General features: G+C 37.2%; 1 protein-coding gene across 6 annotated transcripts in view; it reads right to left on the reverse strand.

Annotated features, from left to right (window-relative positions):
* The window catches only part of ETV1 (ETS variant 1), a 65,485-nt gene extending 39,196 nt beyond the window's left edge, over nucleotides 1–26,289 (reverse strand). For 2 of the 6 annotated variants that reach the window (XM_027877891.1, XM_027877889.1), the window contains exons 1-5: nucleotides 26,087–26,289; nucleotides 25,428–25,556; nucleotides 24,554–24,641; nucleotides 22,720–22,767; nucleotides 12,883–12,936 (exon numbers count right to left, since the gene is read on the reverse strand). In XM_027877891.1, the coding sequence (XP_027733692.1) occupies nucleotides 12,883–12,936; nucleotides 22,720–22,767; nucleotides 24,554–24,641; nucleotides 25,428–25,472 (235 nt within the window). In that variant the 5' untranslated portion in view covers nucleotides 25,473–25,556; nucleotides 26,087–26,289. Of the gene's footprint in view, nucleotides 1–8,948; nucleotides 9,070–12,882; nucleotides 12,937–13,752; nucleotides 13,887–22,202; nucleotides 22,345–22,719; nucleotides 22,768–24,553; nucleotides 24,642–25,427; nucleotides 25,557–25,716; nucleotides 25,821–26,086 lie in introns of those variants that run through there. The other 4 variants (XM_027877890.1, XM_027877892.1, XM_027877893.1 and 1 more) reach the window with 4 other exon arrangements.
* Nucleotides 26,290–27,332: the final 1,043 nt, after the last annotated feature.

A 27,332-nucleotide genomic window follows, 5' to 3' on the forward strand; every position in this document is an offset into this window, starting at 1 on the left:
GTGCATGTCAATTAAAGGTCTACTTGAATACTTCATCACACAAATGCTACATAATAGTATAGTCTTTACAATCCTCAGTGGGTGGGGAGGGATAGGAGGCGGAGGGTAAAGAATAAAGCAGCCCAAAATTGTGGGATTTTGTACTCAAAGTCTACATGGACTGTGCTCAGATGACATGTTATGAGAATTAAAAAAAATTGATGCTGAATTTGAATTAGGAAAAAGTAGCAAGCAGGTGAAAATGAACTGCAGCAAAAAGCTGGAATTTATTATTGTTTACTACCATAGAGTTTCAAGATGGAAAATAACAGGACATTTTCCTACAGTTGATATTGGAAAATTCTGGACCTGAAGATCTACAGTAATGCACCCACCTTAACAAGCATCGTTAGTAAAAATTATTTGCTTTGGAGCAAGAGAAGTTTTTTTTCTTTCCTTTTTTTTTTTTTTTTTAAGCATTACAGATTAATGACTAAAAGACAAGAAAAAAGGATTAATGAAAATCAATTTTAAATTAATTGAATCACCTCTTCATCTCTATATTACGTTAATTCTATATACTGACCATAATTTTTCCCTGTCTTTACTATGGTCTGGCATTAACATAAAGCCTTTGAGAATAGCAGCTGAGGCCAAAATAAGGTTGAAGTAGAAAACAGAGAAGAGTTCACATCAAAGTCGCATCACAATCCATAAAGCAGGTTTCTATGAGGGCATTTGTACAGGTATATGCCATTTCTCTAAAGGACAGCTTATTTGACTACTAAACATGATGTTCCTGCTCCTGTTCAGCAAAGAAATTCTTTTAAATGCTTCTTTATAAAAGAAAATAAATGCCACTCTCTAACTAAAATGTGTTTTTCTAAAGCTTGTGTGCTAAGACACTAAAAGATTTTGCCAGCATAGCTATTTCTGGGCAGCTAACCCAAGACTTCCCTGCCACAACAGATGCAGCCTCCCTGAGAGGTGGAGGGGTTCCCAGTCAGTGTGGAAGAGGAAGCACAATATTAGAGATTGCACTCATACAGCTTAATAATTGGTTCACTGCTATAAATCCCTCTTTTTAGTGCAAGATATCCTTCATTTGCTTGTCTGTGCAGTTGCAATTTCTGACATGCTCATTAAAGTTACTGAGGGTACACCTGCAGCTTTCTGACACTGGGAAGTGCTGAAGGCACCACTGTGATAATTCAGATATTTGTAGCCACTTGGCTTCTCATTTTAAAAGACCATGCCAGTTGAAAATTGGAGTCTACAAGTGTATTCAGTATAGCAAAAATTAAAAAGCCCACACCAAAGGGTAAGCCATCTGACTGGGGAGTGGGGGGAGTAACTTTCAGTAAATGCCAATAAAAGATAACCTATTAACTAAACCCAAAGATAGAGCAATTCCAAGGCAAACTTTTCTACAGGTTGCTAGTAAACGCCTAGTTAGGACACTATAGGTCCTTTGGCCTAAATTGACAGGGTTAACTGGCTGAACTGCCATATGGAATTAGAACACTGCCTCTACTGTGGTACCCCCAATCAAAAAAACATTTGGGCACTATTTTGGTTAGTTGATCCCTCTTCATCCCTAAAAGATTTACACTTTCCAGTTAACAATTGTCTAGAAGGTATTTTCATACAGCAGGAGCTGCAGTTACTGATGGTTTCTTAGCCTCCAAAAGCCGCAATCTCACAGAAATGCTGTCACAGGCACTGTTTTATTCCTATTTATGTCCCCTTCCTGCAGTGTTCTCCTTCCTTTCCAGACAGTTACCTGTCCAGCTGGAGGAGACTCACAGCTGCAGGCAGTCGAGTGGAAAGTGCTTCCAGGGGGTCTCTGCCGCCCAGCAAGTATCTCCAGGGCAAAAGTGAACCTGCTGACAAATACCAGGGACACTGGATAACTCTGAGAAGAATACAAGGAAATTTGCAGAACACTGGTGGGAGGGAGAGAGGGAGGATCAAGCCAGGAGGAGAAAACTGGCTCACTTTGATGTCTGACGGGAGTAGGTGAGGCAGGACGAAGAGCTCTCCCTCTCCCCCTGCCCCCAAAATAAACAGTGGCTTAGTGCTCTCTGGAGCAGGAAGCGGTAACCTAATAAAATTAAACCAGCTGAGTTCTGTAGCAACTGAACTAAAACACGTGGATAGCTGAAGATGATTACAGGGAGGGAAGAAAAAAAAAGTATCTAAAGCATTTTTAATCCCTCTGTACTGGATCTGCAAACTCCAGGGCCCCACAAAGAAACAGGGCTGCTCTTCACCTGCATTAGCTTTTCGTGTTAAAATCCTGAGAGGAGATCAGAGGTATTTGTTTCTACTGTTACTGATCATGTATCTGGCTCCAAAGGCTCCCAGCCAGGGTGCAAGGAGAGGCAATCCACCTTTAGAGCTCCTGCTATAGAGAAAGGTCTTAATGTAAGATCAAGCCTCGGAGAAAACTTAAATTGTATTCCTACCTGGGAATTATCAATAAAGTTAAATGCAAAGTGAAGAGCTGGCCACTAAATCAGGGTCTGTGTGCTTTTCTGAGGACAGGATTTCCATTTGCAGCAATTTCCAAAATTTAATTTGAATTCTAAGAGGTAATGGCTAAGCACTATGTAACTTCCATTACTAAAATATCCAATAATATCCCACACACACACACGCTTTCCATTTCAGGTAAATCTGCAGTTTGAGTGTTTGGGGTCTGGATTTTAACAGGTTTTGTAAAAACGGAATTATGAAGAAAACCTTGGAAATTATAAGTATTTTTGCTAGAACTAAAAATAAACTTTAAAATAAGCCATTTTGTATTTCTTCTATTTATTGTTTTAAAGGTATGGTCAACTTGATGTTTAGGGAACATGCCCACAGCATAAAACAAACAGGAACTGATTCTGCTCCATTTCCCCTCTTACGGAAAAGTTTCAAGTTACATCAATCTAATTATTATCATTTTGTTGTTATTTTCTGATGTATTCACACAAAGAGCTAACAGTCAGCTATGGACGAGAAGGTTACTGATCTTATACTTGCAGCTGGACAAAATGTGAATGAAACTGGATTTAATCATTGGTTCTGCCATAACCCAAATGACTGATATCAGAAGGTAGATTCTAGTTTGTAGTAGCTCAGTCTCAAAAGCTCAGTTTGCATCCCTATAAAAATAGGAATATACTCATAATAAAAGAGCACCATAATAAAAAATTATCCTTAAGGATAATCATGCTTGTCAGTTCTCTACTCAAGAATACGCAAAAGCATAGAAACTAATAAATAATGAAATGTACTACACACTGAGCGCTCTCTAGCATGAATTAAAACAACTAATTTAAAAGATTTACAATTTGTTTTTATTTTAGCAACTCTCAATGACAGTAAGCAAAAGAACCAAAATTGCACTTTGAGATGACTTTTAATTTTATTTTGCCTTTAACAATAAAAATATGTATACATTCATAAAACAAGTATAAACTAACTCAGGGTAGCTAATGGGATGTTTGTTTACGTCTTGCAAAGAGAGAGACTGTCACCATACATGTGTCCTTCATGCTTCAATGTTCAATTTTCACAAATGCTCACCAGTAAGGAAACTCTGACAGACCTAGTTTACAGATCCTTAAAGCAAGGCTGAAATCTAAATCTTTAGTTCACTACCAAAAACCACTGCAAAAACTGCAGTCTCCACTGGAAAAGGTGTGGGCCATTGAAATAAGTCAACAGTAAAATTCAGCTCACAACTTTTATCACTGATTCAACAGGGAAACAAAGAAGCTATTGTCAGAAGTGGTTAGTCTTGGAACATAAAGTCAGGACTTAATTAAGTAGGCCTATTTTCAAAGACTCTTAGCAAAGTGCTCTTTCGGGAGCCGCTGGAATTTTGACCACCTGCAAGCAGGTGCTGGTTCTCAACACGGATATTTAAGGCTTCTGCTGCTACTTTAAGCATTCCTACTGGATATGAGACTTGGCACTGAATGTGCATTACCAATACACATGCTGTACAGCACATTTTTTGTGAAGCCAAGTGTTCCTGAAGTTTTATGATTATTTTACATGTGCATACAATCAGTAAGACTGACAACTACATGGTGGGTATATTTTCTATATGCATATATATATGGGTGTATATATATACAGAAAATGTATATATACACACTGAGTATACACTGTCTATATAGACTTGTATTAAACCAGTTCCCAAATTCTTGAAACCCAAATGCTTGAAACTCTTTGTCTTTGCTGAATACTGACACTTTAAAAAGTCCCTGTTGTCTCCACTTCCCTTAATGCTTTGGTCATGAGAAATTTTATTAACAGATGGTTAATAAGGAAACACTGCATTCGGTTTCAACATGAAGACAGATTATTAAAAAAGAATTAAACTGTTTATCTTTTTTAGGTATACATTAGAAGCAGAAAGGAAACAACATTTGAGCAAGGAGGATCAAATTAGCAAGACTGGGAATTGTTTTTGCTCACACAATTTTTCAAATGTCCTTAATGATAACTCATAATATATAAATTTAAAGACAAAAACCTGGCCAGTCAGTAACCTTCCTATTCAGTGACTGCAGGACTCTGCAGTAAATGTCACTGCTAAAAAATATTTCACTACATTAACTCACTGGCAACCACATTTGCTGAATAAGTTCATAAACAGCCACAGGAAAAAAAGACAACCAGAAATAAAGCTGCTAATGATTCACTCTTTTCTAACATGCATAATCCTCAGCTTATAGAACAAATAGATACGTAAGAATATATTCTTTTCCAAGACAGTTCACTTCTCTAGTTACCTCACCAAGGTCAAACTATAATCCAGGAACAGGTAAGAGTAATATACTGAAGACAAGGAGAAATGAAGAATAAGTGAAAGGAAAAAAAAAGAATCCTTCTTAGGGAAGAGACGAGCACATGACCTGAAAAAGTAATCAGTTTTCCATTTACCAATTTAAACTAGGTTTAGATCATTCCTAGAAAAAAACACCGATGAATTCTAAAATTTTAAAAAATTAACAATCACTTGTGCATATTTATTGGATTATAAATGGCTTCACTGTAATTACTTCCTAGTACTGAAATGCATGACCTAACCAGAAGGACCTGAAACAAGGGCTATTTTTCCTCTAAGCTTACAGAGGACAGCGATATTAGTCCTACTAGACAGGAATGTGTCACCTCCCCAAAGCTTAAATGACGTTTTGAGGACTGTCACTCTCTACTCTTTTTTTTACCTGCTATGCCCCTTGAAACTTCATGGCACTCCATGGGAGAGCCTGATTTCTATCTTCAATTGCCGAGACAGCAACAGAAGACAAAAAAATTATACTGACTGTAAAAACATTTCAACTAAAGAAACATATATAATAAATAGAAGTGGATGGACTCAAATTGCAGATTGCCTTATTTTACACTATTCCAGAGCTCATGGATTTTCAAATCATTACTTAGACTACTAGTGAAATACAAAACTCATTCTGCGAAACCACTGCATGGAAAGGAGTTCTAGGAGAATAACAGTTTTATATCAGAAGAGAATCACGAACACCCTTCAGTCTGCCTTATTGGGTTTCTGTGCGAAAATATAGCTGAAAGAAGTTTCTGCATACTTTAATACAGCTGGAACAGAAGATCTAATACATATACATACTTTGATGAAATTAACCGAACAACTACCTGTTTAAAAGCAAAATAACTGTAGTGTTAAGAAAATACTGCTCTGACTACAAGTTACAATGTGAGGATCGTCAGTGTTTCCACAGATGGGACCATCACAGAAGGACGGAGGGGAGGCTTCCTCAGAGAGGAAATCGAAGGCTTTTTCAAAACTAAAAATTCAACAGTTTGAATAAAATATGTTTAATGTTTTTGTTTTTACATAAACAGACCTTAGTAAGTGATCTGACAGCCTTAAGAAATTACCATTTGAAAGAAAAAAGGTCTACATACTGCATCTTTGATGTAGGAGACAGATTTATCACAGGACAGGATGACTGAAGTTTATTCATTAGCTGATAACCTCCACATGCAACCCAAGCCTTTAATCTGCAATAAAGCAGCAAATGAGGATGGGGCTCTGAGGAAAGGAAACTAAGTCAGTTTGGCTGAGCAGTGACACACTGATGGAAGTCCATAGGGTAGACAGGGGGAAAAAAAACAACAAGGAGAGCCCTGCCCAGCTGTCTGAGCTCCTCCATAACCCAAATTGCTGGAGATCATCAGGTTCACAGCGGCCCTGTGCAGTTAAATGATGTCTGCATAGAGTGTCTGCTGTGTCCACTGTCTCTGTGGATGCCCAGAGATACCTTTTCATTAGCAGTAAAACTCACATGCACGCTGGGCACCCTGAAAGAAAGCTTCCACACTTTAAGAGTTTTAAAAATCAGAAGTTATGTACTTGATGGGGTCTTCTAATTTGATTCACAGTGCTATTGCCACCACCAGTATTTACATAATCTCTGAGCCACTACCACTATTACAATCCAGGACAAAGGAGAACCTAAAGTCCTTCCACTTTCAAAGCTGGAAATATGAGCAGAAAAGCAAATAAACAGAAACTGCTTATTTAAATCACAGAAAACCTATGAATTCTCTACTATTAAAACAGAAGTCAGAGGCATTACAACTGACACTCTGCCTCTTGGTAAAACTTTTTCAATAATTAAATCTTGCAATTATGGGAAAAGACGAGACTATAGCAGATTTAAATATTTCCAAAAATACTCTAGAGGAAGAAGGAGGAGAAAAAATCCATATTAACACAGGCTAATGCCCAGCAATGAACCACAAAATGAGCCCACAAAGTTCTCTAAAAGACAACAATTCCTAATTTCTTTTGAACGTGAATTAGAAAAAAAAAAAAAAAAGAGAAAGAGAGAGAAAAAAGTTAACAGCTGGTAACAGTTTCAGTCCTGCTTTAAACAAAGGAAACAAGTGCTCAGGGACACAATGAAAGAAGTGAGGCTATCTAAGGCAACTAGGAAGGGAGATAAGGTGGTCAGCATCGACTCCTCAGCCTGACCTCTCCAGCTCTTACAACAGCAATTGCATCGGACTGTCTTTGTGAAATGCTTTTGAGATCTCTAGATAAGTGATCATTAAGAAAGCTGTGTATCTCACAGCACAGTGATACATGCATTTCTGTACCTACTTCAAACCAGAAACAAAGATGTTAAGCAACATGCCCAAGGTCATGCAAAGCTAAAGGTAGGAACAAACCACAAAAACCCGACTCTCACAGCCCTTAAGAAAGAATCCATCACAGTCGGGCACGAACTAAAATAAATAACTAAATGTCTCTGTATTTGACAACATCTGACCTACGGAAGGAAGTAGTTTCAAGACAAGTGGCAAGAAACAAAACACAGCTGCAGCAGAAAGCCCTACCAAGGAACAGCTCAGGACCAAGAATAAGTAACACCACCTTGTAGGATATTTGTCGGACTGCCTGCCGCAGCACCACACTTGCAGAGCTACACTCAAAGAGAAGGTGATTCCAGACACAGAGATTCAAAAAAAGGGGAAATTAAAAAAAAAAGAACAAAACCAAAACCAACCAACCAACCAAACAAAACCCACAAAAACACACAACATAACAAAAAAACAAACATAAAAAGGCCCCCAAAAAACTAACCTGAATACACACTGGTGTGTGCAACTTGCCACACACACACAACCAAAATGCCACCAACTGCAATTCCTAGGACACTGTGCACTATCAAGACATAACTACCAGCTGCCTATGTAGTGAATCATCACATTAAAAAATGTCATTATTTTTTAGTCCACTAAAATTTTCTCTGGAAGCTGCAAAATTAAACCATTCTGCATCAAAACCAAAAACAAATCCAGTAAATAGATCTCCTTTTGACTTCAGTAGGCCCGACAGAACTTATAGTGTACTAGCGTTTTCTACTTAGTTTTAACTGTGTGGGCTTTTTCCTCCAAAATATGTAAAATTAAGTGAACATTAACCTCTATCAATTGCTCATCAGCTCTTGCTATACTAAAGCAAACAGGAAATGCTCTTCTAGGTCTGAAATTCACCTTTGAAATTTAAATCACAGAAAGAAAGAGGAAGAATTAAAGTAAAACAAACAGCATTTTTCACCTGGTAGTGCAAAAAAAAAAAAAAAAAAGAAAAATCATTATTTTGTTTGCTGCAAACATTTAAGTAAATATTAAAGCTTTTTCTCATTTAAAGTGCATCTGGAATATCCTACACCATTACTTAAAATGACAGAAGAATACAGCTACCTGAAGGCTGTGTAAAGAATCTCTCTTTAACAGGCTTTTAAAGATTGCAAGCCAGAGCATCTAAAAAGCACATCCCTGAATAATTTAAGGCTCCTGGCATCTACATTGAAAGCACTCCTTCGCTAAAACTGGAGGAACAAAAAAGAGGTAAAAGAAAGAATAAAGGTCATGAAAGATGAGCGACAAAATAACTACTAAAAAAGTATTTTTCCTATCTTAATCAGACGTGGAGGAGTATAGATTTTACAGCCAGCCCTCCCGATTTATTGTCAACAGCTGTGGTCTAACTCTAACATTTACCCCGGGCAGTGTTAAGGCTGTGATGATCTGGAAAACAATACAGGAACAAAATGAAAGAGAAGAAAACTGATCAAGAAGGTGAAGCACAAGACAAATCTTCATTAATAGAAATCTAGTAACAAATAAAAAGGCAAAATCTAGAGTTTTTCATTATTTTTAAATATATAACTGACATTTCAGGGCAAAAGAAGAAAAAGAAAAAAGGAAAACTCTAAAGAAATAGATTAGGCCAAAAACATATTATAAAAACAAAACAAAATATGATTACGCTATGAAGACACGAGGCAAAACGGTTTGGTGCAGGGTAATCCCCATTTAAAACCAATTGTACCTAGGTCGAATTACAATTCAGGGTATTGTTGACAATACCAAGTTTTCTTTGCCAACTACATCCTTTAAACATCAGCAAATCCTACCTACTTCCTCTTGTGTCTGTCACAGAAACCATCCAAACAATGGGAGCAAGCAATCTTCACCTCAACAGCTATTGACTTCAAGCAAACTGAACACTTTATTCATTTTTACTCCTGGAGTGGAAAGTCCTTGCTGTTCTACAGTATCTGAAAGCCTCGCCACTGATTACAACCAGTTCAGGATCTGGCTCCTCCTCAGTATATGAAAATGGACTTGAAACAATAGGAAACCTTATCTGAGGAAGTTAACACAGGTCACCCTTCTCCACATGTGAATACTGACTTCATACCTACAGAAAAACAGCTTAATTAAGTTTTATGAATTAGATAAGAATTTGGAAAAAAGTCATATACAGAATGCTGATAAAAAAAAAAAAGCACTCACCTTTTTAGGGGAAACAGATTTTGCATCTTTTCTTTACACAACTTTTCATGTAATTGTTTTAAAGAAGAGTCATTAGGAAGTCACTTGACTATGCAGGAAACAGGTGAGCTGAATTGCAGAAGCAGAATAAGGCAAAACCAATCTGCCTAACACAGAACTTTTAAGTAAATGCCTATAGAACTTTTAAGTAAATGCCTCACTCTTTTTGTGGACTTTATTTTGTATGAGAATGGGAATGAAAAAGTAAGAAAATTACACTAATATGCAATTTAATATTTTCCTAGTGCAACTTCAAACACCAACAAAAAAAAATCTTTTTCATAGATATTTTTCTCCCTTAGAACTCAAGAAGTTGAGTTCTCGCAGAAAGCAGATTACAAAAAAACCCCCTGCATTCTGTTTTTCAAAGTTTATCCGAACAAGGTAGTTGTTTTCTAGTCTACTCACTCTAAGCAAAACTACAAGAAGATACTTTGTGATAGGTATGCAAAGATAAAAAACATTTATTAAAAAGGTAAGAGAAGATGGGGCTTTGATGACAAAAAAGAAAGGTTTGAAAGTGCAGACATTTCTAAGATTCTTATGGTAGGAAGGACCCCTTTCCAGAAGACATAAAAGAGTAACAAAATAAATTCTACTTTAAACAGGTAAACTGAAGCTTAAAGCATTAAGGTGAAGCTTGACATGCCAGATCCTAAGCTAATAGAAACATGCGTAATTCCAATAACGTCAATAATACCACATGAAGTTATGCTAGCTGTTGATCTCACTCACAATATCTAAAGCCTACACCTAACTATAAATACACATATTATGTTTGCTTTCTGAAAATGGATTGAAGTTTAATAGCAACTCATAATTGAAATATTCATGGACCCAAGCTAGCTTTGAAGTTAAATCCCTGAGTGGATAAAGTGGACTGTATATCTAATCTAAACTAAATGTTTCCCTTAGTTACTAATACCAGTGCAGTTTCACTAGTTAAAATCATTATTACAGAGAAAAATGCAAAACCCACAGCACTTTAAGGGGCATTTAATCCTGCTCAGTGCTAGGACACAGCATATGATCTTGGCAGTATCAGTTTGTCCGCTACCTTCCGCATCTTGCTCCGAGAGCTGACCTCTTCAAATCACAAAGCTGGTCATTCCCAGGCAAGAAAGTTTTAACCATAGCTTTCCAGTACTGCCACTGCTACCAAAGTTTCTTAAGTCTCTTCTTAATGTCACAAGTTTCAATTTAACACCACAAATCTCCCTCAGCTTTAAAGCCCATTTCTCAAGCAATGAATCTCAAAATAAAATGTCATTAATTTTTGCACCTGGACTGCAGATTGTAACTGTTTCACTGGAGCACTGCAGTGAATATTCTGCACATCAACCACACTCCCCTACCTATATACAGCTCCATAAATAAGATTTCTGCAGTGAACCACAGTTTAGTTGCCTTTGAATTAAAGTGGCTGTGACCCCCTTCACTGGTTTACACTTCTGTCCTTCTCCATTTTTGTCTCAATTAAATGCATTAAACACTAAATCCATGAAGGCTTGTCCATCCTCTCCCACGTATAAAATAAAAATAAATTTTTAAAAAAAGTGCCAGGTGCTCCTACCAGACTGCTGCCAGTAACGGGGCGAGTGCTGTACAGAGGTATAGATTATATATAGTAAGTCATTATAATGGAGTTTGAAGGCAGGTTTGGATCCTAAAGAAAACAGTCATGATTGTGCTACTTCTGCAGCAATAATTTCCCCGTGGCTATGGTTATGTTGATCTCCGTTCCTGTTCTGCAGAGCCCACAGCTACACATATTATATTCAAGTATATGTCTGAAACTCCATAACCTTTGCCAGAGTAGCTCACCAGGAAGCTCTCCTGACCTTTACTTAAGATAAAGAAACCAACTGAAACGAAGAAATAAATGTTCCTTTGATAATACTGTGTAAGCTGTGGCTAAGGAACTTTGAAATACAACAACATTAATAAAATAACCATATTAGGAGTATTTCTTTATCACCAGAAGCAGTGACCAGCTTCAATGGGGCTTTTCTTTCACAGCTCACCAATTATTTTCCAAGAATCATTGACTTGTTGTGTAACGATAATTGTGGGTTAATAGAAGCCCCAACTGAACTTTGTACTCTTACACAAAGGATATATGCATGAATGACTATATTTGGACACAGCTCCCTATGTAAAATAACGTATCCAGTTTTCAATTTATAAATTGTTTTGGTTTTCATATTGTAATTTTTTTTTAAAGTCTTTTAAGACAGAGATAGGAAAAAACCCTCTTCTAAGGGCAATTTTATAAGTTTAAAAGTGACCATGATTGTTGGTTTGTATACATACATGAACTTTGAGAGGAAAACAAAAATAAATTGTTTCTGTGTGGGAATACTATCCTGCATAGCAACAATTCCCGGGGATGAAAAAACCCAAAATGCTGTTACGAATACTCTCAATAAATTCTTCTTAGAACAATTCCTAAATAACTGGAAAAATAATCTAAAAGATTTATAGGAAAACTGAATTTGTTTTTTGGGTTAAAGACTACTTTAATGCAATTCTTCCTAATCTCTCTAATATTAATCTTAATGTTTCAGTACATGAATGCTGTATTTAACAGCTATCTGGTTTAGTGAACTGCAGTAATTCACTCCGATAGGATAAATTATTTAAGTTATCTAGCAAAATGGAAAAGCTCCCGTGCGCTCTGCTACAGTCAGCAGACACTGTTTAGAAGAGACTTCTGATGATGGAGAGAAGCCTTGCCATGAGGAATAAAAATGCATAAAGATGCTCCAAGAAGTCTGTGACTTTGTCAGATGTTTCTCATGCTATGTCCTTACAACCACCCAAAACCACAGAACAGGAGGTACAGCAAAGGGGAGCCAGTGCTAAACAGAATAGTAGCATTTTAGCAGGTGAAGGCAAGACTTGAGGGGCACAGGCGGATAAAAATAAGTTTAGGTTCTTGTAGAGTAGAAAACAAAGCAAAGCATTCAGCTTAATATAGCTCTTGTTTCCTCCCGTTAATTCAAAGGAAAATTTTGTCTGAGCAACAAAATGCCACATGCTAAGACAACTTAAAAATGCTTCAGCAGTGGCTCTATTTGATTGATTATGTGGAGAACTGTATTTATTTGTTGATACATAAAACGTGCTGAGCAGCCTGATTTCTGCTCAGCAGAGATGCCTCCTATGTCCCACAGTATCTGATCTGTACCGGCTCAGAATGCTCCTCTGCTCACTCCATGAACAAACTCCTTCCACCTCCACAACTTGAGTTTTTCCATGTTTCCCTGCGGCTCAGGGTGGGAATAATAGGAGAGGGACCCCTGCTAAAGGTTATGCCTTCAGCCCAAACAACTTCTTTTGGCTGTCCATCAAAATGCCACTTGCTTTATCTACTCATCGCACTGATGTCACCGAACAGCAAAAGGAGCTATCACATGACTGCAGATTACACAATAAATAACAAATATGAAGACCCAACATAAACATACAAATACATATTTGTAAGAAAGTGATGAGTTGTACTATACTTACAACTTTCAGCCTGATAGTCTGGCACAAACTGCTCGTCATTGTCAGGTACCTGAGCTGAAGAAAGAAAAACAAAAACAAACAAACAAACAAACAAACAAAAAAACAAGAATTAAAAGAAGCATAAATAAAGACTTGTGCTTAATTCAAAGCACTGCCAAGTTTAAAACTAGGATTTTTTTTTAATTGTTTAGTATGAAAATCAGGCAAGTGCATCATTTTAATATCTGATAAACCTGGGGTGAAGCTGTGTGGTGCAGTGTGAGTCCAGAGCAACCCTGGCACAGAGCCATGGGAATGGGCTGACTTACTGTGCCTCATTCCCTGCACCAGGGTCTACCCTGCCACTGGTAAAACTCATCAATGCTCCATTTCAAAATATCTGAATACGAAGTCCAGATAAAAACAAACCCTAGTGATTAACACTTATGCTTCTTTAACCCCAAACTACTACACCTTTGGCTTGCAGTCAGCCAACACAGTAGAGATTTTCTGTTATTGTTTTAAATATTCAAAAAGAACTATTTTACTAGACCATAGGTTTCCTGGTTCAATGATAACGTTTAAGACATTAAAAAAAAAAAAAAAAGATTTACTTTAAGCAAAAATCATGACTAATATCCATTCACCTTATTTAGGATCATCTTTGCTTTTAGGAAACTTTCATCAAAAACCTGAACTATAAACTACAATCATTTCATGGTCTGCTAACGGATAATTTTGCTCCTGTGGTACCACAGCTCCTTTTCATTGTATATCTAAGACATTAACCACCTCTCAAAGTGTGTTGTAAACTCATTTAAACCATTTAAGCTGAAATACCACTAAATGTATATTACAGATGAATGCATTCAAATAACTGCAGAAAATTACACTGAGAAATGGCATCCTTGGAGCAAGACTGCTACCACGTACATCCCGAGAGAGATCCAGCTTATCGTCTCAACTTTGTCATCTTTTCCTCAACATACACACTAACAGGAATCACCAGCAAAGCTGCATAAAATTATCTGTTTAAAAATACTTTAATTTACACAGTTCTTGTCTAACGACAAGCAAATAATTCACGTGATCTTCATTAAAAGTTAACATCTGCCATGATCCGGTTACCCAATGAGATTTGAGAGGTAAAGGCTGCTTATATAATCATTTATCGAAACTGTGACTATCAAATTATTAAATACATTAAGTGATAAAATGTAACTTTAATGCCCCTCAGAACACTTTCTACTTAGAAAGTGCATATTCCTCATCATATATGTACAACTGCTACCAGTTTTAATATAATTTGCTTGAATTTAAAATATGTATTCAATCATAATTACAGTTATTTTCAGTGTGCACAACAGTACCCTTCATGGACCAGATCTCTACTTCTTACTCAGGAAATATTTCTAATGACTTAACTGGAATTTTTTTCCCCTGGTAAAGAGTTCAGAATCAGGCTCATTACACCGAAAAATTATTTGCTCTAGATTTTAAAATAAATTTAAAATCCTACTGTCTTAATTGGAGAAAATACCTCTTAAGAACAAATGACCTTGGGAAATATGCAAACACAGATTTGAAAAGAAGTGTGAGTCAGATAAATACACTAAGTGTAATTAGCCTTACTGTGAAAAAAAAAAAAAAGCATAACTACTGTTGCTTCGTTGTTTAGGTTTTTAAAGAAAAAAAATAACATTACAGTAAACCATCCTTTTAGGATAAATCAGTGCCTCTGAGGACATCTTGGCTCCTCAAAGTTTTAAGCTGTATAAAACACTTATTTTACCAACCGAAATATTCCCAATATTTTTGATGCATTTAATTTCTCTTTCTTCCAGAGAAACTACAGAACTTTTACCAAAAATGAACTCAGGGAGCCCAAATATTAACACTCTGCAATTTCTGACATTTCATGCAATTGACTACATGCAAATGTTTGGCATTTTCCTTACAAAGATGCCAACCATTTGACTGTCACAAAAGAATCCAATTACGAAATCAAGGTCTTCTACTTAACAATCAGTTCTTAAGGATTTCTTATATTTCCAATTGTTTTTCAAGGGTCTGTGATTACATTCAGATTTAAAGTAACTGTATCAAGTAACTTCTTGTTTACAGAAGACACATCCCACGCAGTTTTTTTCAGCCAGCTATCATTTTCAAATGCAGCAAGGAGGCTAGCAGAACTCCAATTTTTTTAACACACACCTGCAGTTTATATATACATATATATGTATTAATCTGTGAATCTAGGATATATGAAAAAGCCCTAAAATAAAAAAAAAAAAAAACAAAACACTTCCTGTTTAAATACAGAGGCTACATTTAGTGATTGCAGCACTGGGACAGCCAATATCATATAGCTTTGCATAGAGCGTACTCTGCGCACCAGATACTTTCACCAATGCTTTGTTCTGGTTTTATCACTTTATTTGACTTATCCAGAACAAATCTGTTGTAGAGTTTTATGTATAGATGTTGGTAAATAAGGTCTTTTTTGGTTTTCCCCAGCCACAGAGTAAGGAAAAAACAAAATGTATCATGGAAATCTCTATATTACTGCCATTACACCTGATTTGCTCTTGTTTATAGAGTAAACAAGAAAAATGTACTTCATTCATGGATCCCTAAAATTTATGAAGGCACATTTAATAGAGATCAAAGCACATCATTTTATCAGTACTCTAGAAACAGGTGGAGACTGTGCTGTCAAAATTTAAATGCAGTATTAACATAGCCTTAAAAGCCTCTGTAGAGAAAGGAAGACAGCAAGTTAAGAAGTATTTAAAACCCTGCCAAATATAAACAAAACAAGTAACAACAATCCAAAATGTTCAACCTAGGAACATGTATTTTCTACTGGAATCTAATTTTAGTAGCATCAGTACCTTAGAAACAAGCCTAAGAAAGGTTATAGGGAGAAATTAAAAGGACCTGCTAGTGAAAATGAGAACTTAAATTATTCCTTCATTTAATCTGGTATTATTTTTAAAGTAGCAGAACTGAAACTTGCACATGATCATGCTGCTGAAATGCAAGCAATCATCCTCATCCACAGAGATTCCTTCCACCAGCACCTTGCTGTGAGAGGGCAAATCATTGGGATACATCATCCCATTACTCAAGTAGAAGAGGGCTTTTGTACCTGGAGTTTGAATAATTACAGGCAGACTTTGTAGCAAATTAAATAGACTGGTAAAGACCCTTCAACATGAATGTCTGAAAGGAAAATGTACTTGCAGTGTTGCAACTGTCTGCACATTTATATATATATGCCATTCATTTCCTCTTTTATTCACAAATACTGCAACTCAGCAAGCTTTCCATAAAATCTTCATTGGTCTTCTGTTAACCTACACAAGACACAGTACATAAATCACCAAAACTTTTTTTTTTACTTTGCCATTCAGAGGAAAATTGAAAAAGATATCTGAAATGATCACCTAACCGAATGAGAATATTTCCCTGAGCTACTTAATTATGGAGGTTTGAGAAGGCAAGTGTATTCCAAAAGACTAATAAAAGGTTTTGAAAGATATTAAGCACGTGGCTTTTACTGCTAATAGCAGAAGCAGCTACATTAGTTCATTCCACATTCAGAGCCATCAAGTCTCAGACTCCTGAAGCAGACATCTGCAGCATAAACTATCCAGCTCAGCCTAGAATATTAACAAAAGTTTTATTTTTCTTCTGACTGTAGCTATAAAGTCTCAAGAGGATTTGGGAAGTGTACAGAAATGTTTATGATGACCTTGAGATGTTATCAGTTTAGGTTTTACAGTTTCACTACCTACTAAGTTAAAATCAGTTTGCAAAATGCAAACATTCACAGCACAAAAACACTTAATACTTGTTTGTAGTTTTTAGAGCTTTAAGCAATCTTTGAAAAGCTGAACTTACAGCTCATTTTGCAAACGGAAAGCAATTTGGGGGGGCGGGGGCCCGAAAGTTTAGAACTAGGGCCTGTTAGCTTGCTTTCATTGCAAGTAAACAAAAAGTCCCCATTAACAAGCATCCAGGACAAAAGGAGTTAATATTTAATTAAAACCAGCTCTATCCACTGTAACAATGACCTGGAGCCAAACAAGGCAGAAGATGTATGAGTCATTCTTTCTGCCAGTGAATGAGACAGCTGATCTCCGAAGCAATTCCTCAAGACAAGCAGTCAGAACTGGAGTTCTGCCTCCATTCACAAAAACACAGTCCAGCATGAACCATGTGGCCCCAACCACAAGCTTTTCATGTCACACCCTTCCAGAAAGCTACAGCAAAGTAAACTTGAACTTTAGGCATAAACACACTGATTTCACTGCTTTGTCTCAAGATGCAGCACAGACCTGCTGAGGAACATTATAAATGAAAAGTTAAGCAAACTTTAAAGGGCTTAAATTTAACTCTTCCTTCTCCCAGTCAAAAACTGCTTCTAAAAGCTGAGCTGCATTCCAGGAAAAGGTGTTTCTGTTAAAAAAAAAAAAAAAAAAAAAACACGGAAACGTTCCAGAAAAACAAGAAGCTGCAAATGCTTCACTTAAAACTTTATTTTGGGTAGCAGAATACTTCCTGCGGTACTGTGTGCTCTGACCTCATGCTTCACTTTTAGAGCTAAGAGCAATTAGTTTTAAAATATCCATCAGTTATTCAAAGTGGTAAAAGAAATTGAAATTGACAGAAAATTCTATATGAACAGTAGTATTTTGGCTTCAGCTAAAATAAGACTTCAGGCCTCAACAGTAATGGGTCTATTGAGTTTTGTTTGATTCATTGTCACTTCTAAATATCTGAAAGATTGGCTAAATTGTAACTAATTCCTGAAAGAGCTGGGGGGGGTGGGGTGTGTTAGTTGGTGGTTGTTCTTTTTCCACGGGAACAACTGTGTCTAACAAAGAAGCATTCAGAAAGAAAAACAGTGCCAAATTTCAAGATGGTAAAAAATATTATTTCCCATAAGCACTGGATTTGCTGTCAAAACAACCCAAAATCCTTTTTACATAACGTGAGATGCTCTGACTAATAAACTTAAATGCAGTTGAAAACTAGCTCCAGATCTCAAAATTCTTCCTTATGTGAATAATCCCTAGGAATATGAAGATGGGTTTGCAGAATCTGCTCCTCATTTTCTGCTATACTGAAAATGAGGAAAAAAAGTTAGCTTAAAAGGAGCACTCACATTTAACATTTCGCTACACGCCTCATGGTTAGCAAACCCCACTACGCCTTTGAAAATTATTATTTTGAGTAAAAGTTATTTACTTTTCCAGCAAACGAGAAAAACATGAAAAAGTTTATTATTACTTTCAGACTACTACTTCTTACAGACTTTAAGACTTGTAGATTTTTGGTGGATTTATTTCTTTGGGGTTTTGTTGGTTTGGTTTTTTTTAAAATAACCGCTTCCCTCCCATTTTGCCTAATCTAACTCTTCTCCTTTTTTTGGTGGAGATATTTAAGATCACAAGTTATGAATATTAGAAAACTAAATGTGTCAGATCACTAGAATCAAAAAAAAAAAAGAAAGAAGACATTCTCTGTACCACAAACTGAAAGTCTTTTTACTGCTTTTAAGAGTGTTTGTCCCCATAAGGTAGATTTCAGCCAAGGAGATATTGAATTATCATTTTTTTGACTATTAGTGCTACTATAAAAATTGATAAAAGTAGATAATGACTACATAGAATTTGCCTTACACTTGGTAAATTTTACAACTTTTTGGCAGAAAAAAACCTAGTTAGCAGGACTAAACAAAGCCACTCTAACTAGAGTACTATTTGAAGATGTAGTATTTTTATTAAAAATAATCCTTTAAGAACTGGAAGCTACTTACTTTCATATCTCCTCATTTAAGAAATAAACAAGTCACCACTTGCTTAGACATCACTGCGACACTGGTGGGACCTTCAGTTTAGGAAAGCAGAGGGCAGAAATTTCTTTTCTAAAGTTCATTCCAAAGTTGCGTATTAATTTTTTGAGAAAAATTACTTACTTTCAGATACTAAAAACTGGCTTCTGAATTCTAGTAGCTTGTAGAAGCCATCCACTCAACGTAGCTGAGCCGCAGTAGAGACATGAACCCGTTACCTGTAGCTATTATTTCAAACCACTTTCTGTTCACTTAATGGTTTTGTATTTTTTTTTCGAATTGCCCAAAGTACATTATATTTAATTTTTCAGTACATTACCATCTGAGAAGCTTCTTATCTATTGCTCTAGGAAGCAGATCTAGTATATATATATTAAGTGTCTTTGCTTGGGATGTCTTTTATGTATTTTTAACAAGCTGTAGGAGAAATTAGTATCTAAGTAATTTTAAATAAAAATCTGGGTTTTGGTAATCTATTATTCCCCAAAACCAAATCTTTCCCCGTAGAAAGGACATACTCGCTCACTAAGAATTTGATCTCTTCATTTTATTCCACAGTAAGAAGTAAGAGCTACCATGATAAGGTAACATTATATTAATATTTGAACCATTTTTTTCAAGGCACTGAACAATTGTTATCTGTCAGAACCAACCTGATTCCAAATATATAGAATCAATAAAGTCATTTTACAGTACTATCATGACAAAACGTTGCCACTGAGTTATTTAAATATAAAAGAAACCTCAATAATATTTGTCTTGGTTAGCAGTAGGAAATTTTAACTATTTCAAGGTTGAACATTGAAAAAATTAATAAGTGCTTCCCATTTTCCATTTCTGGCATCAGAAAACAGTCTTCTGCTTTGCATAGCAACTGACATGAGAGGACCTTATTCAGAGTAAGTTTTACATCAAAATAATTTATATTCTTCTAACATATATAATGTGACACAGAGTAAGAACCAAAACTCATTTCCATAAAAATCTAGTATGCAGCTAGTGGAATACTTTGTAAGCTTTGGAATAATTTGTAAGCTTTCTGTGAGTAGTGTTCAGCTTGTTAATTATGTAGTAATAAAATATTAAAGAGGTTACTGAATTGTTTGCATTTGGATTAATTCTTTAATACATATGAACCACCCACCATTTCCAACAGGAAATGAATACATTTCTTTTCTGTTTATTTGTTTACCACCGACTTGTCACAGGTGACACTAACTGTAAAAATCTCCAGGTTAAAATGTATGATGCAGTAAGGACAGCTTAAGGAAGAGCAAACGAAAAAAAAATCCTCAAGTATTATTTTTGTGTGTCAAAAAATGCAACTCACTTTCTTCTCCTAACTAATAAGTAGATTTTTGACCTGGTTACTCCCCAGTGGGGATCTGAACTCGTGGGAGAAACCTGGTCAGCTGCCACTGCTTTTCTTAAAAAGGGTCAAGATGTTTTAAAATTTCATGGTCATTTCCCTGGCTCCAGAGCTTTATGAAAAGAAATATGTAAACATTACTGATGCTGCCAAATTGGCAGACTTCTAGCCTATGAAGGTCCAGAAGAACATAAATGGACACATCTAGCAATGGGTAAACAAGTCTGATTTCAAAATCTGTTTCCTGGCTAAGCTCATCCATGTAGACATTTGAGCACAGTTACAATATCCTCAAACACTAGTAAATTATAAAGACTACCAAAAGTTGTTTAGGTTGGGTGTTTATTTACTAAAACTTTGGGATCAAGTTAATAGCTCAATATTTGATGTTCTCAACTTTTTATTTCAGTTTTAGTTTAGCCTTTAGGAAAGCTGTGAAAGGTTTGTGTTTTATGAAACAGTTAAAACCATGGCTTGGCTTTTTTAATACTTTTTTTAAGTATTTCTAGAACACTGGAAAACCTGTAATATGTAGGTGTAACATACTGTAGACAAAGAACATTATTTAGCTTCATTATCCTCTGCTAGGTGAAAAACCAACTTTTTTCATTTTTTAAATATTTACCAGATCATTTTATTTACCTTTAAAAAGGTTCCTCAACCTAGCTGACACAGGACTAGACACCTTTCTCCCTCAGAATCTATCTAAATTTATTCAGTGAAATACATCTGACAAAGATGTAAAAAAGCTCTCAAACAATTCATTTTAATCTAAAACAAGCAATGTGTCTAAAAATTGCAGTTATATTAATATATATGTACCTACAGAAATCATTAGTTTTAAATTCTGTATTATTTTTCAAATTTCCATTATTATCTGCACAGGCACTATGAATATGCCTGTATTTTTCTAACTGATGATCAAAGAATATATTTTTTCAGACACATAACCACCCATACCAGTGAAAAAAATCAAAGTTATCCTCTCCAAAGAAAAATAGTATCTTTTGAGTAGTATGTTAACATAATTCTAGCTTGTTATAATGAATGAGATAATACAACATACAGAGTTCCTTAGGAAAATTACCACAGGGAGACAGCTACAGTTGTATCTGTTCATTATACTACAAAAATTATCTTAGTACAGGACATCCTGTTTTCAATTATTAGGAAAGAATCATGTTAATTCATAAAAATATATCCTCTGTTCCATTAATTTAAGGAGGGCTTTCTGATTATATACAGAATAACCATATACTAAAAATAATGCTATGAGAATAAAAATGTCATCAAAATAAACATACCCCACAACTTACTTATAGGTAAAGAACTTGACTAACTATATATAAAGATGTTAAAACAGAATCAGTATGTAGGCAAGCAGTCATCAGCAATATTTCCCTCTTTCTATGAAAACCAACAGCAAACATTTCACCTCAACATCCCTCCTTTCAAAAAAAATAACCAACAAAATCAGAACATCTCTTCTATAAACAGCTGTGCATAGTCCTGGGCATGATAAAAATTAAGCATATGTGAATACTCACATTCATTTGAATCAGGATAAATTTAGAGAGATTTTTTTTTTAACTTTCATCGAATTCATGTCTATTTCAGATGCAGAAGTTTACATATAAATGTCGACCAGCAATGTTAAGAACAGGGAATGCACAAAAATCTTTATGTTTCAAACAAACAGTATTGTACATATCAAAGGAAAAAAAAATCAGAAAATACTGTTGAAAAGAACAAACAGACTTCAACTAGCACAAAGCTACCTTGCAACTTGTTAAAGTTCTCTTGATGCAGCAGCATATTTTTGTTATAGTTAAATGAATCTCTCAACAACTACTTTAAATTCTGGTTCATACATTATTGTTCTTAAACAGTCTCTCTTCATTAGAATGTGCTGTACAAGATTATTTGAAATGCCTAAAAGAACATGCATGTGCAAAACAGACCAATGTTAGTTTTCTAATCTCTCAGTACACAATCTCACAACTACAAATACGAAGACAAAAATAACATGCAAAATAGGTAAAGGTTTCTAGGAAAAAAAAATAAAGAGAAAATAAAGAAAAAGGTACTATTAAAGTATTTCATACACACCTAACGTTCTGTGTTGTGAACAAGGTGGAAAGAAGACACTTGCACTTAAATCTTGAAGCATCCCGTCCCGATGAACCCAGAGAAACTAATTTCTGCCATCAGAAAAGTACTCCACCAGAACACCAAATAATTATATGTGCTGCTGAAAAGGAAACAGCAAGCCCAGTTCTGGCTGTATGTAGTCTCTCGAGGTACAATAATATAAACCTGATCAATTGCAATTAAAATCTGAACAGAGGCTTAGAACTTGAAGTCTTGGTGCATTAGTTCTTGCCAAAAGCAGATGTGATTGTGAGCTGGAAGCAATTTCTCCTGGTAATTTGTGATGACACTGGGTAGAGCAGCCCCAGAGTCCCCAAAGACAAACTCATCAGAGGCTCTAATGTATGCATGACACATGAGGTGGCTCTTTTAGAGCTCAATTAATTGGGCTGAACATTAAGACAGCAAGTTCAGGACTTTTTTTTTCCCCTCCAGAGTTGTTTTTCCTCTTTTTAAAAGCAGTTTTTTCCCTTACCTTCAGCAAGCCATGTCTCCTGTAATTGGCTCAGATCTTGAAAGAGTTCTGCGAAAGATAAAGACACAGATAAAAGACTCATACCTTTAATCTTTCCATAAGATTAAATTATGTTCAAAAACGTATTTTTCCCTAAGAACAATATACATGAATCCTATTTTGGCAGTCAAATGTATAGACAAAGTAGGTATTTTGGGGCATCGGTTAATGATTTTTCTATACCTATTAATAAAAAAACAAGCCCTTACTGCATTATCAGTAATTAAGCCAGTACTGCATTATCTTGAAATAATAACTAGAACCTTAACGAAGCTCTGTAGTATAAAAGACTCATTCAGCAATACATAGAAAAGTTAAAAATCATAGTCTTTCTTACAGGTGAGCTATTTCTCCTTACACAATTCAGGCCTCCTCCTGCAATATCTGCCCCAGATAAAGCTTACTCAGACTTCAGCAGTTCTGCCTGAGCAATAACTGAGTATTTTTAATAGTAGGGTCATATCTATTATATAAAAATTCTGAAGCCACGACCTGAGATGCAGCAAGAGCAAATAGAAATGGGAAATCTTTTGTACTTCCCCTTATGTTTTACTTCGTATGACAGGAAAATCACCACTATTTCCTCTATGCTGTACTCACTGTACTTCTTTAAAGTTAAAACCACTTTCTTCACAGACTGAGTTTTGCAGCAGTTTATCTTCTTTCGCAATTTACTGAAATGAGTTGCTTATAATGGATGTAAACCAGAGCAGCATTCAGCTTACTTGGAAACCTCAGAAACTCAGTTACAAAAATTCTGTTTACTAAGAGTAAGTAGGATATTTGAACTAACAAAGGTTTATTTTTAATTTACTGTATTTTGAGAGAGACTTCCTCTCTTATGAATGCTGACAGATAACTATTTACATACACTTAAAAGACAGAGGCTATTCATTTATCCTGTGGACTGATACCGCACATTCACACTGGGAAGTGACTTAACTGAAAATCAGAAAGTTGCTTTCTTTTTAATCTACTTTTCCAGACAAGTAGGGATTTTGAAAAGTGTATTGATGTGTCCCGAACCTGATAAGATTTATATAAGGACAAGTCAGAGGCCCCTACATGTCTTCCTGTATGTCTTATATACTCACAGGGGTGTAGGCATAGCACGTATACAGACCTGGTAACCTAAAGAACTGTTAACAGCTATTACTAGCCCATAGTCCTCAAGCTACAAACATGAGTGACTACTGATGGGACTAAGTTATAAATCTTTGGCCCTCCAAAACTTTTTCAATTCTAGGCTTCAGTAACCGAAATTCCCTGTATTTTTAACCCTATCAGTGTTACACAACAACAGAAACAGCCCAGCAGACACCAGAAGCCTAACTACTAGCTCTACAGCAAGCTAGAATGAAAATCAACAGTCTCCACATCCACATTCTCTCACTCCTGCTAACACCAGTGAAGACATATCAGTAAAAAGGATGTTAAAAGACAGGAGGAATAAAAAAGCCTTAAATCTCAAGAGGCCTGATGGTGAAAAAGCCAGGTGCCATGACTTGTGTCAGATGCTGCAAAGTCTTGGCCTCAGTGCACAACACCTGTGTGCCACATGTGCACAAAACCTAACAGGGTAAGTCAAGGAAAGAGTATCAACTTCATCAATTTACTGTCTTTGCCAGTTTGTTTTGCAGTAGTAAAGGCAGTTTTCTTGTCCAGTTTATTTAGACTGATCTACATATATTTATCTTAAAAATAAATAAATAAATAAATAGCTCTCAAAAAGCTTCTCTGAGTTTGTAAGAAAGGGAGAAGTGGGGAGGGAAGGGGGGGAATGACAAGCCCTCACCTTCTGAATCATGAGCCAGGTCTCTGTTAATGAATTTTCTTTTCCTGACATTTGTCGGTCTCTCATTACAGTTTCTCCCACGCGGATTCTATAAACAGGAAAGATCAGTTACTTTAGAAATCTAGGGTTTGGATTTTGGTTGGTTTGGTGTGAGGTTTTTTTAATTTAATCAAGTATACTCAAAGTTAGCATAAATTCTTTACATTTTCAAACAGGGATATGATTGTCTTGCAGCCTTAAATTTCTAACAAAAGATATTGCTGAGCACCTAAGATCCTCCGAAAGAGTCCTGTGGCTAAACGCAAAACATTTTTATCTATGTAGACATCTATTTGTACAGATACATATATAATGTGCTCAAGCAGCAACACAGTACCAATCATGTATTTTTAGCATCTAAAATATACAAATCTACACAATAGCCCATAAATCCCTTCTGCATAAGCTGTGCAAAAAGACCCAGATATGAAGTTAAAATAGGCTGCTTTGTTTCCCTGTGTTACTTATTAAATTGTTTGCAAAGTCCTGAAAGAAAAAAAAAAAAGAGAAAAAAAAAGGTTAATGTTTGCCTCAACTTCATTCTTCTGAACGTTGCAGGCAAACGCAGCCAGAAACTTTGAATGCAGCTGCTGCTGCTCTCTCTTCTCATCCGCTAATCATGTGCATTATTTTTTAATCATCTCAAAACTGTCTTTAAAAGAACACGATGCTTTATTGCAATAACTAAGAAGATAGGCTCATCTTGCAGGCAAAGCTCTCAGATGAAGAATCGCCCCTACAGCGGTAACAAAGCAGAGACTGTGTCTCTAAAACTCCCCCACAGAAATAAGTCGGAGTCAAGTTTATAAACACCAACTTTGAACTGATCACTCACATTGGTGACCATGTAAGGCACTTGCTGGTCATAAAATCCATCCATTCTGCAGCTCTTCCACGAGTCTTAGTGTTTTATTTACTGGGCATTTGATCTGGAGATTTCCTCGGGATCTGGACTCCAATCAGCCTAGAGGGGAATACAAGATGGCTTTTAGATTTAAAAAAAAAAAAAAAAAAAAAAAAAAAAAAAAAAAGGCAGCAGCATGAATGAACTGCTTGCATTTGCATAGCTAATTAACCTCAAAGAGTCCCATTCATAAAAACAACCCTCCCTTCTCTGCCTTCACCTGGGTTACGCGCTCCTGCCAGCAAGGCGCGGAGCAAAAGAAGTGCGAGGCGGCGGCGAGCGGGGCGAGGGCAGGGGTTTATTTACACTGCCCGCCGTGGCCGCGGGCGATCCGCGCCAGCGGCAGCCCCGGCGCTGCCGAACGTGTGCTCAACTCGTAATGGCGAACGCGGGACTCGCCGCGCACCTCGCGGCGGCGGCGCCCGGCAGCCGCAGCCAGGCACACACAGACACACACACCACACACCCCACACACGCCCCCCCGCCCCACGCACCCAGCCACCTTCTCCCCCAGGATCGCTCCCGCAGCCCGAGGCCGCCGCGCAATCCTTGCGGGGCGGGCGGGCAAAGTTGCGGGGGGAAGAACCCACCTGAAGGCCACGCGCGGCGATCGGCTGCAAAAAAAAAAAAAAAAAAAATTCCCTCCAAATTTAATAAAAACATTAATTATTCCCCGGCACTTCCCCCTTGGAAGCCGCGAGCGCCACTGACAGAGCTCAATCCCGTGGTTTTTCCTCTCCTCCTCCTCCAGGGGCCCCCGAGCCGCGCCGGCGGATCCCCGCCGCCCATTGGCTCCCCGCGCCCCCCGCCGGATCGCCGGATCGCCGCGCGCCCGCCCGCCCCGGCCCCGGCCCCGGCCCCGGCCCCGCCGCCCCCGGCCCGGCCCCGCCAGCGCCGGCGGCCGCGCTCCCCTCTGACCCTCGGCCGGCGGCGGGGGAAGGGCTCGGAAGTCCACACTCAGATGCCCGGCGGTGTCTTGGGATCCTGCCGCGGGCACACCGTGTCCCCTACACACCCCTGCGTGGCAAGGCAACCCCCTCCATTCACAAAAACATATTTTGAAAAAAAGTTTCGCCTCTCTGACTCCGTAAAGGCAAAGCACACCCCGCCACGCACACGCGCGCTCTTTCCGATGGCAGAGCTGCCCCGCAGAGCGCCGCGGGCGCCCCGCGGTGAGGAGGAGGTGAGCTCGAAGACAGGGACTTGGCACTGCTCTGCCCGGACCCGGTGGCACCCCCGGGCTCGGGGTTGCTCTGGCTTTGCTGTTCTGTTGGAGGTTTTTGGTTAGCGGTTTTTGTTTTGTTCTGAGGGTTTTTTGTTTGGTTTTCTGTTTGGTTTTGTTGTTGTTGTTGTTGTTGTTTTTTGGGGGGGATTTTTTGTTGTGTTGTTTTTTTTTTCTAGTAGTTGAATCCTAGAAAGCAATTTTTATTTCCACTAGGATGACATAATTTCTAGGTTTTGTGGACAGAACGTGGCAGCATCCAGGCACGGGACCTAGGGGACTTTTTGGTGCAGTGATGCCAGGTCCTACCCACCTCAGGCTTCCTGAAGTCTTCTCTAAGAAACTGGGATTTCTGTTCTTTGGACAGAGTGGCTGTTGGTTGTGTCCAAAGTCTCTCCCCTTTCTGAACAGCCAAAATGCACCAAACAGATTTTGTGGTTTCATAAGAGCTACATTTGTCCTGTCTTTGAGCAGTGAATTCCAGGTATCACAGGAATCAGGTGATAAATTTAGGTATTCATGATGCTGTCTTGCTGTGAGATATGAAGTTTCAGATTTCTATGATCTGATATAGTTCATCAATTAACAAGTAGAGCCTCAAGTTAAGTCCTACT

Source organism: Empidonax traillii, unplaced genomic scaffold, assembly GCF_003031625.1.
Source record: "Empidonax traillii isolate 1590-97213 ecotype Southwest subspecies unplaced genomic scaffold, ASM303162v1 scaffold35:size4298261, whole genome shotgun sequence".
Lineage (NCBI taxonomy): Eukaryota > Metazoa > Chordata > Aves > Passeriformes > Tyrannidae > Empidonax > Empidonax traillii.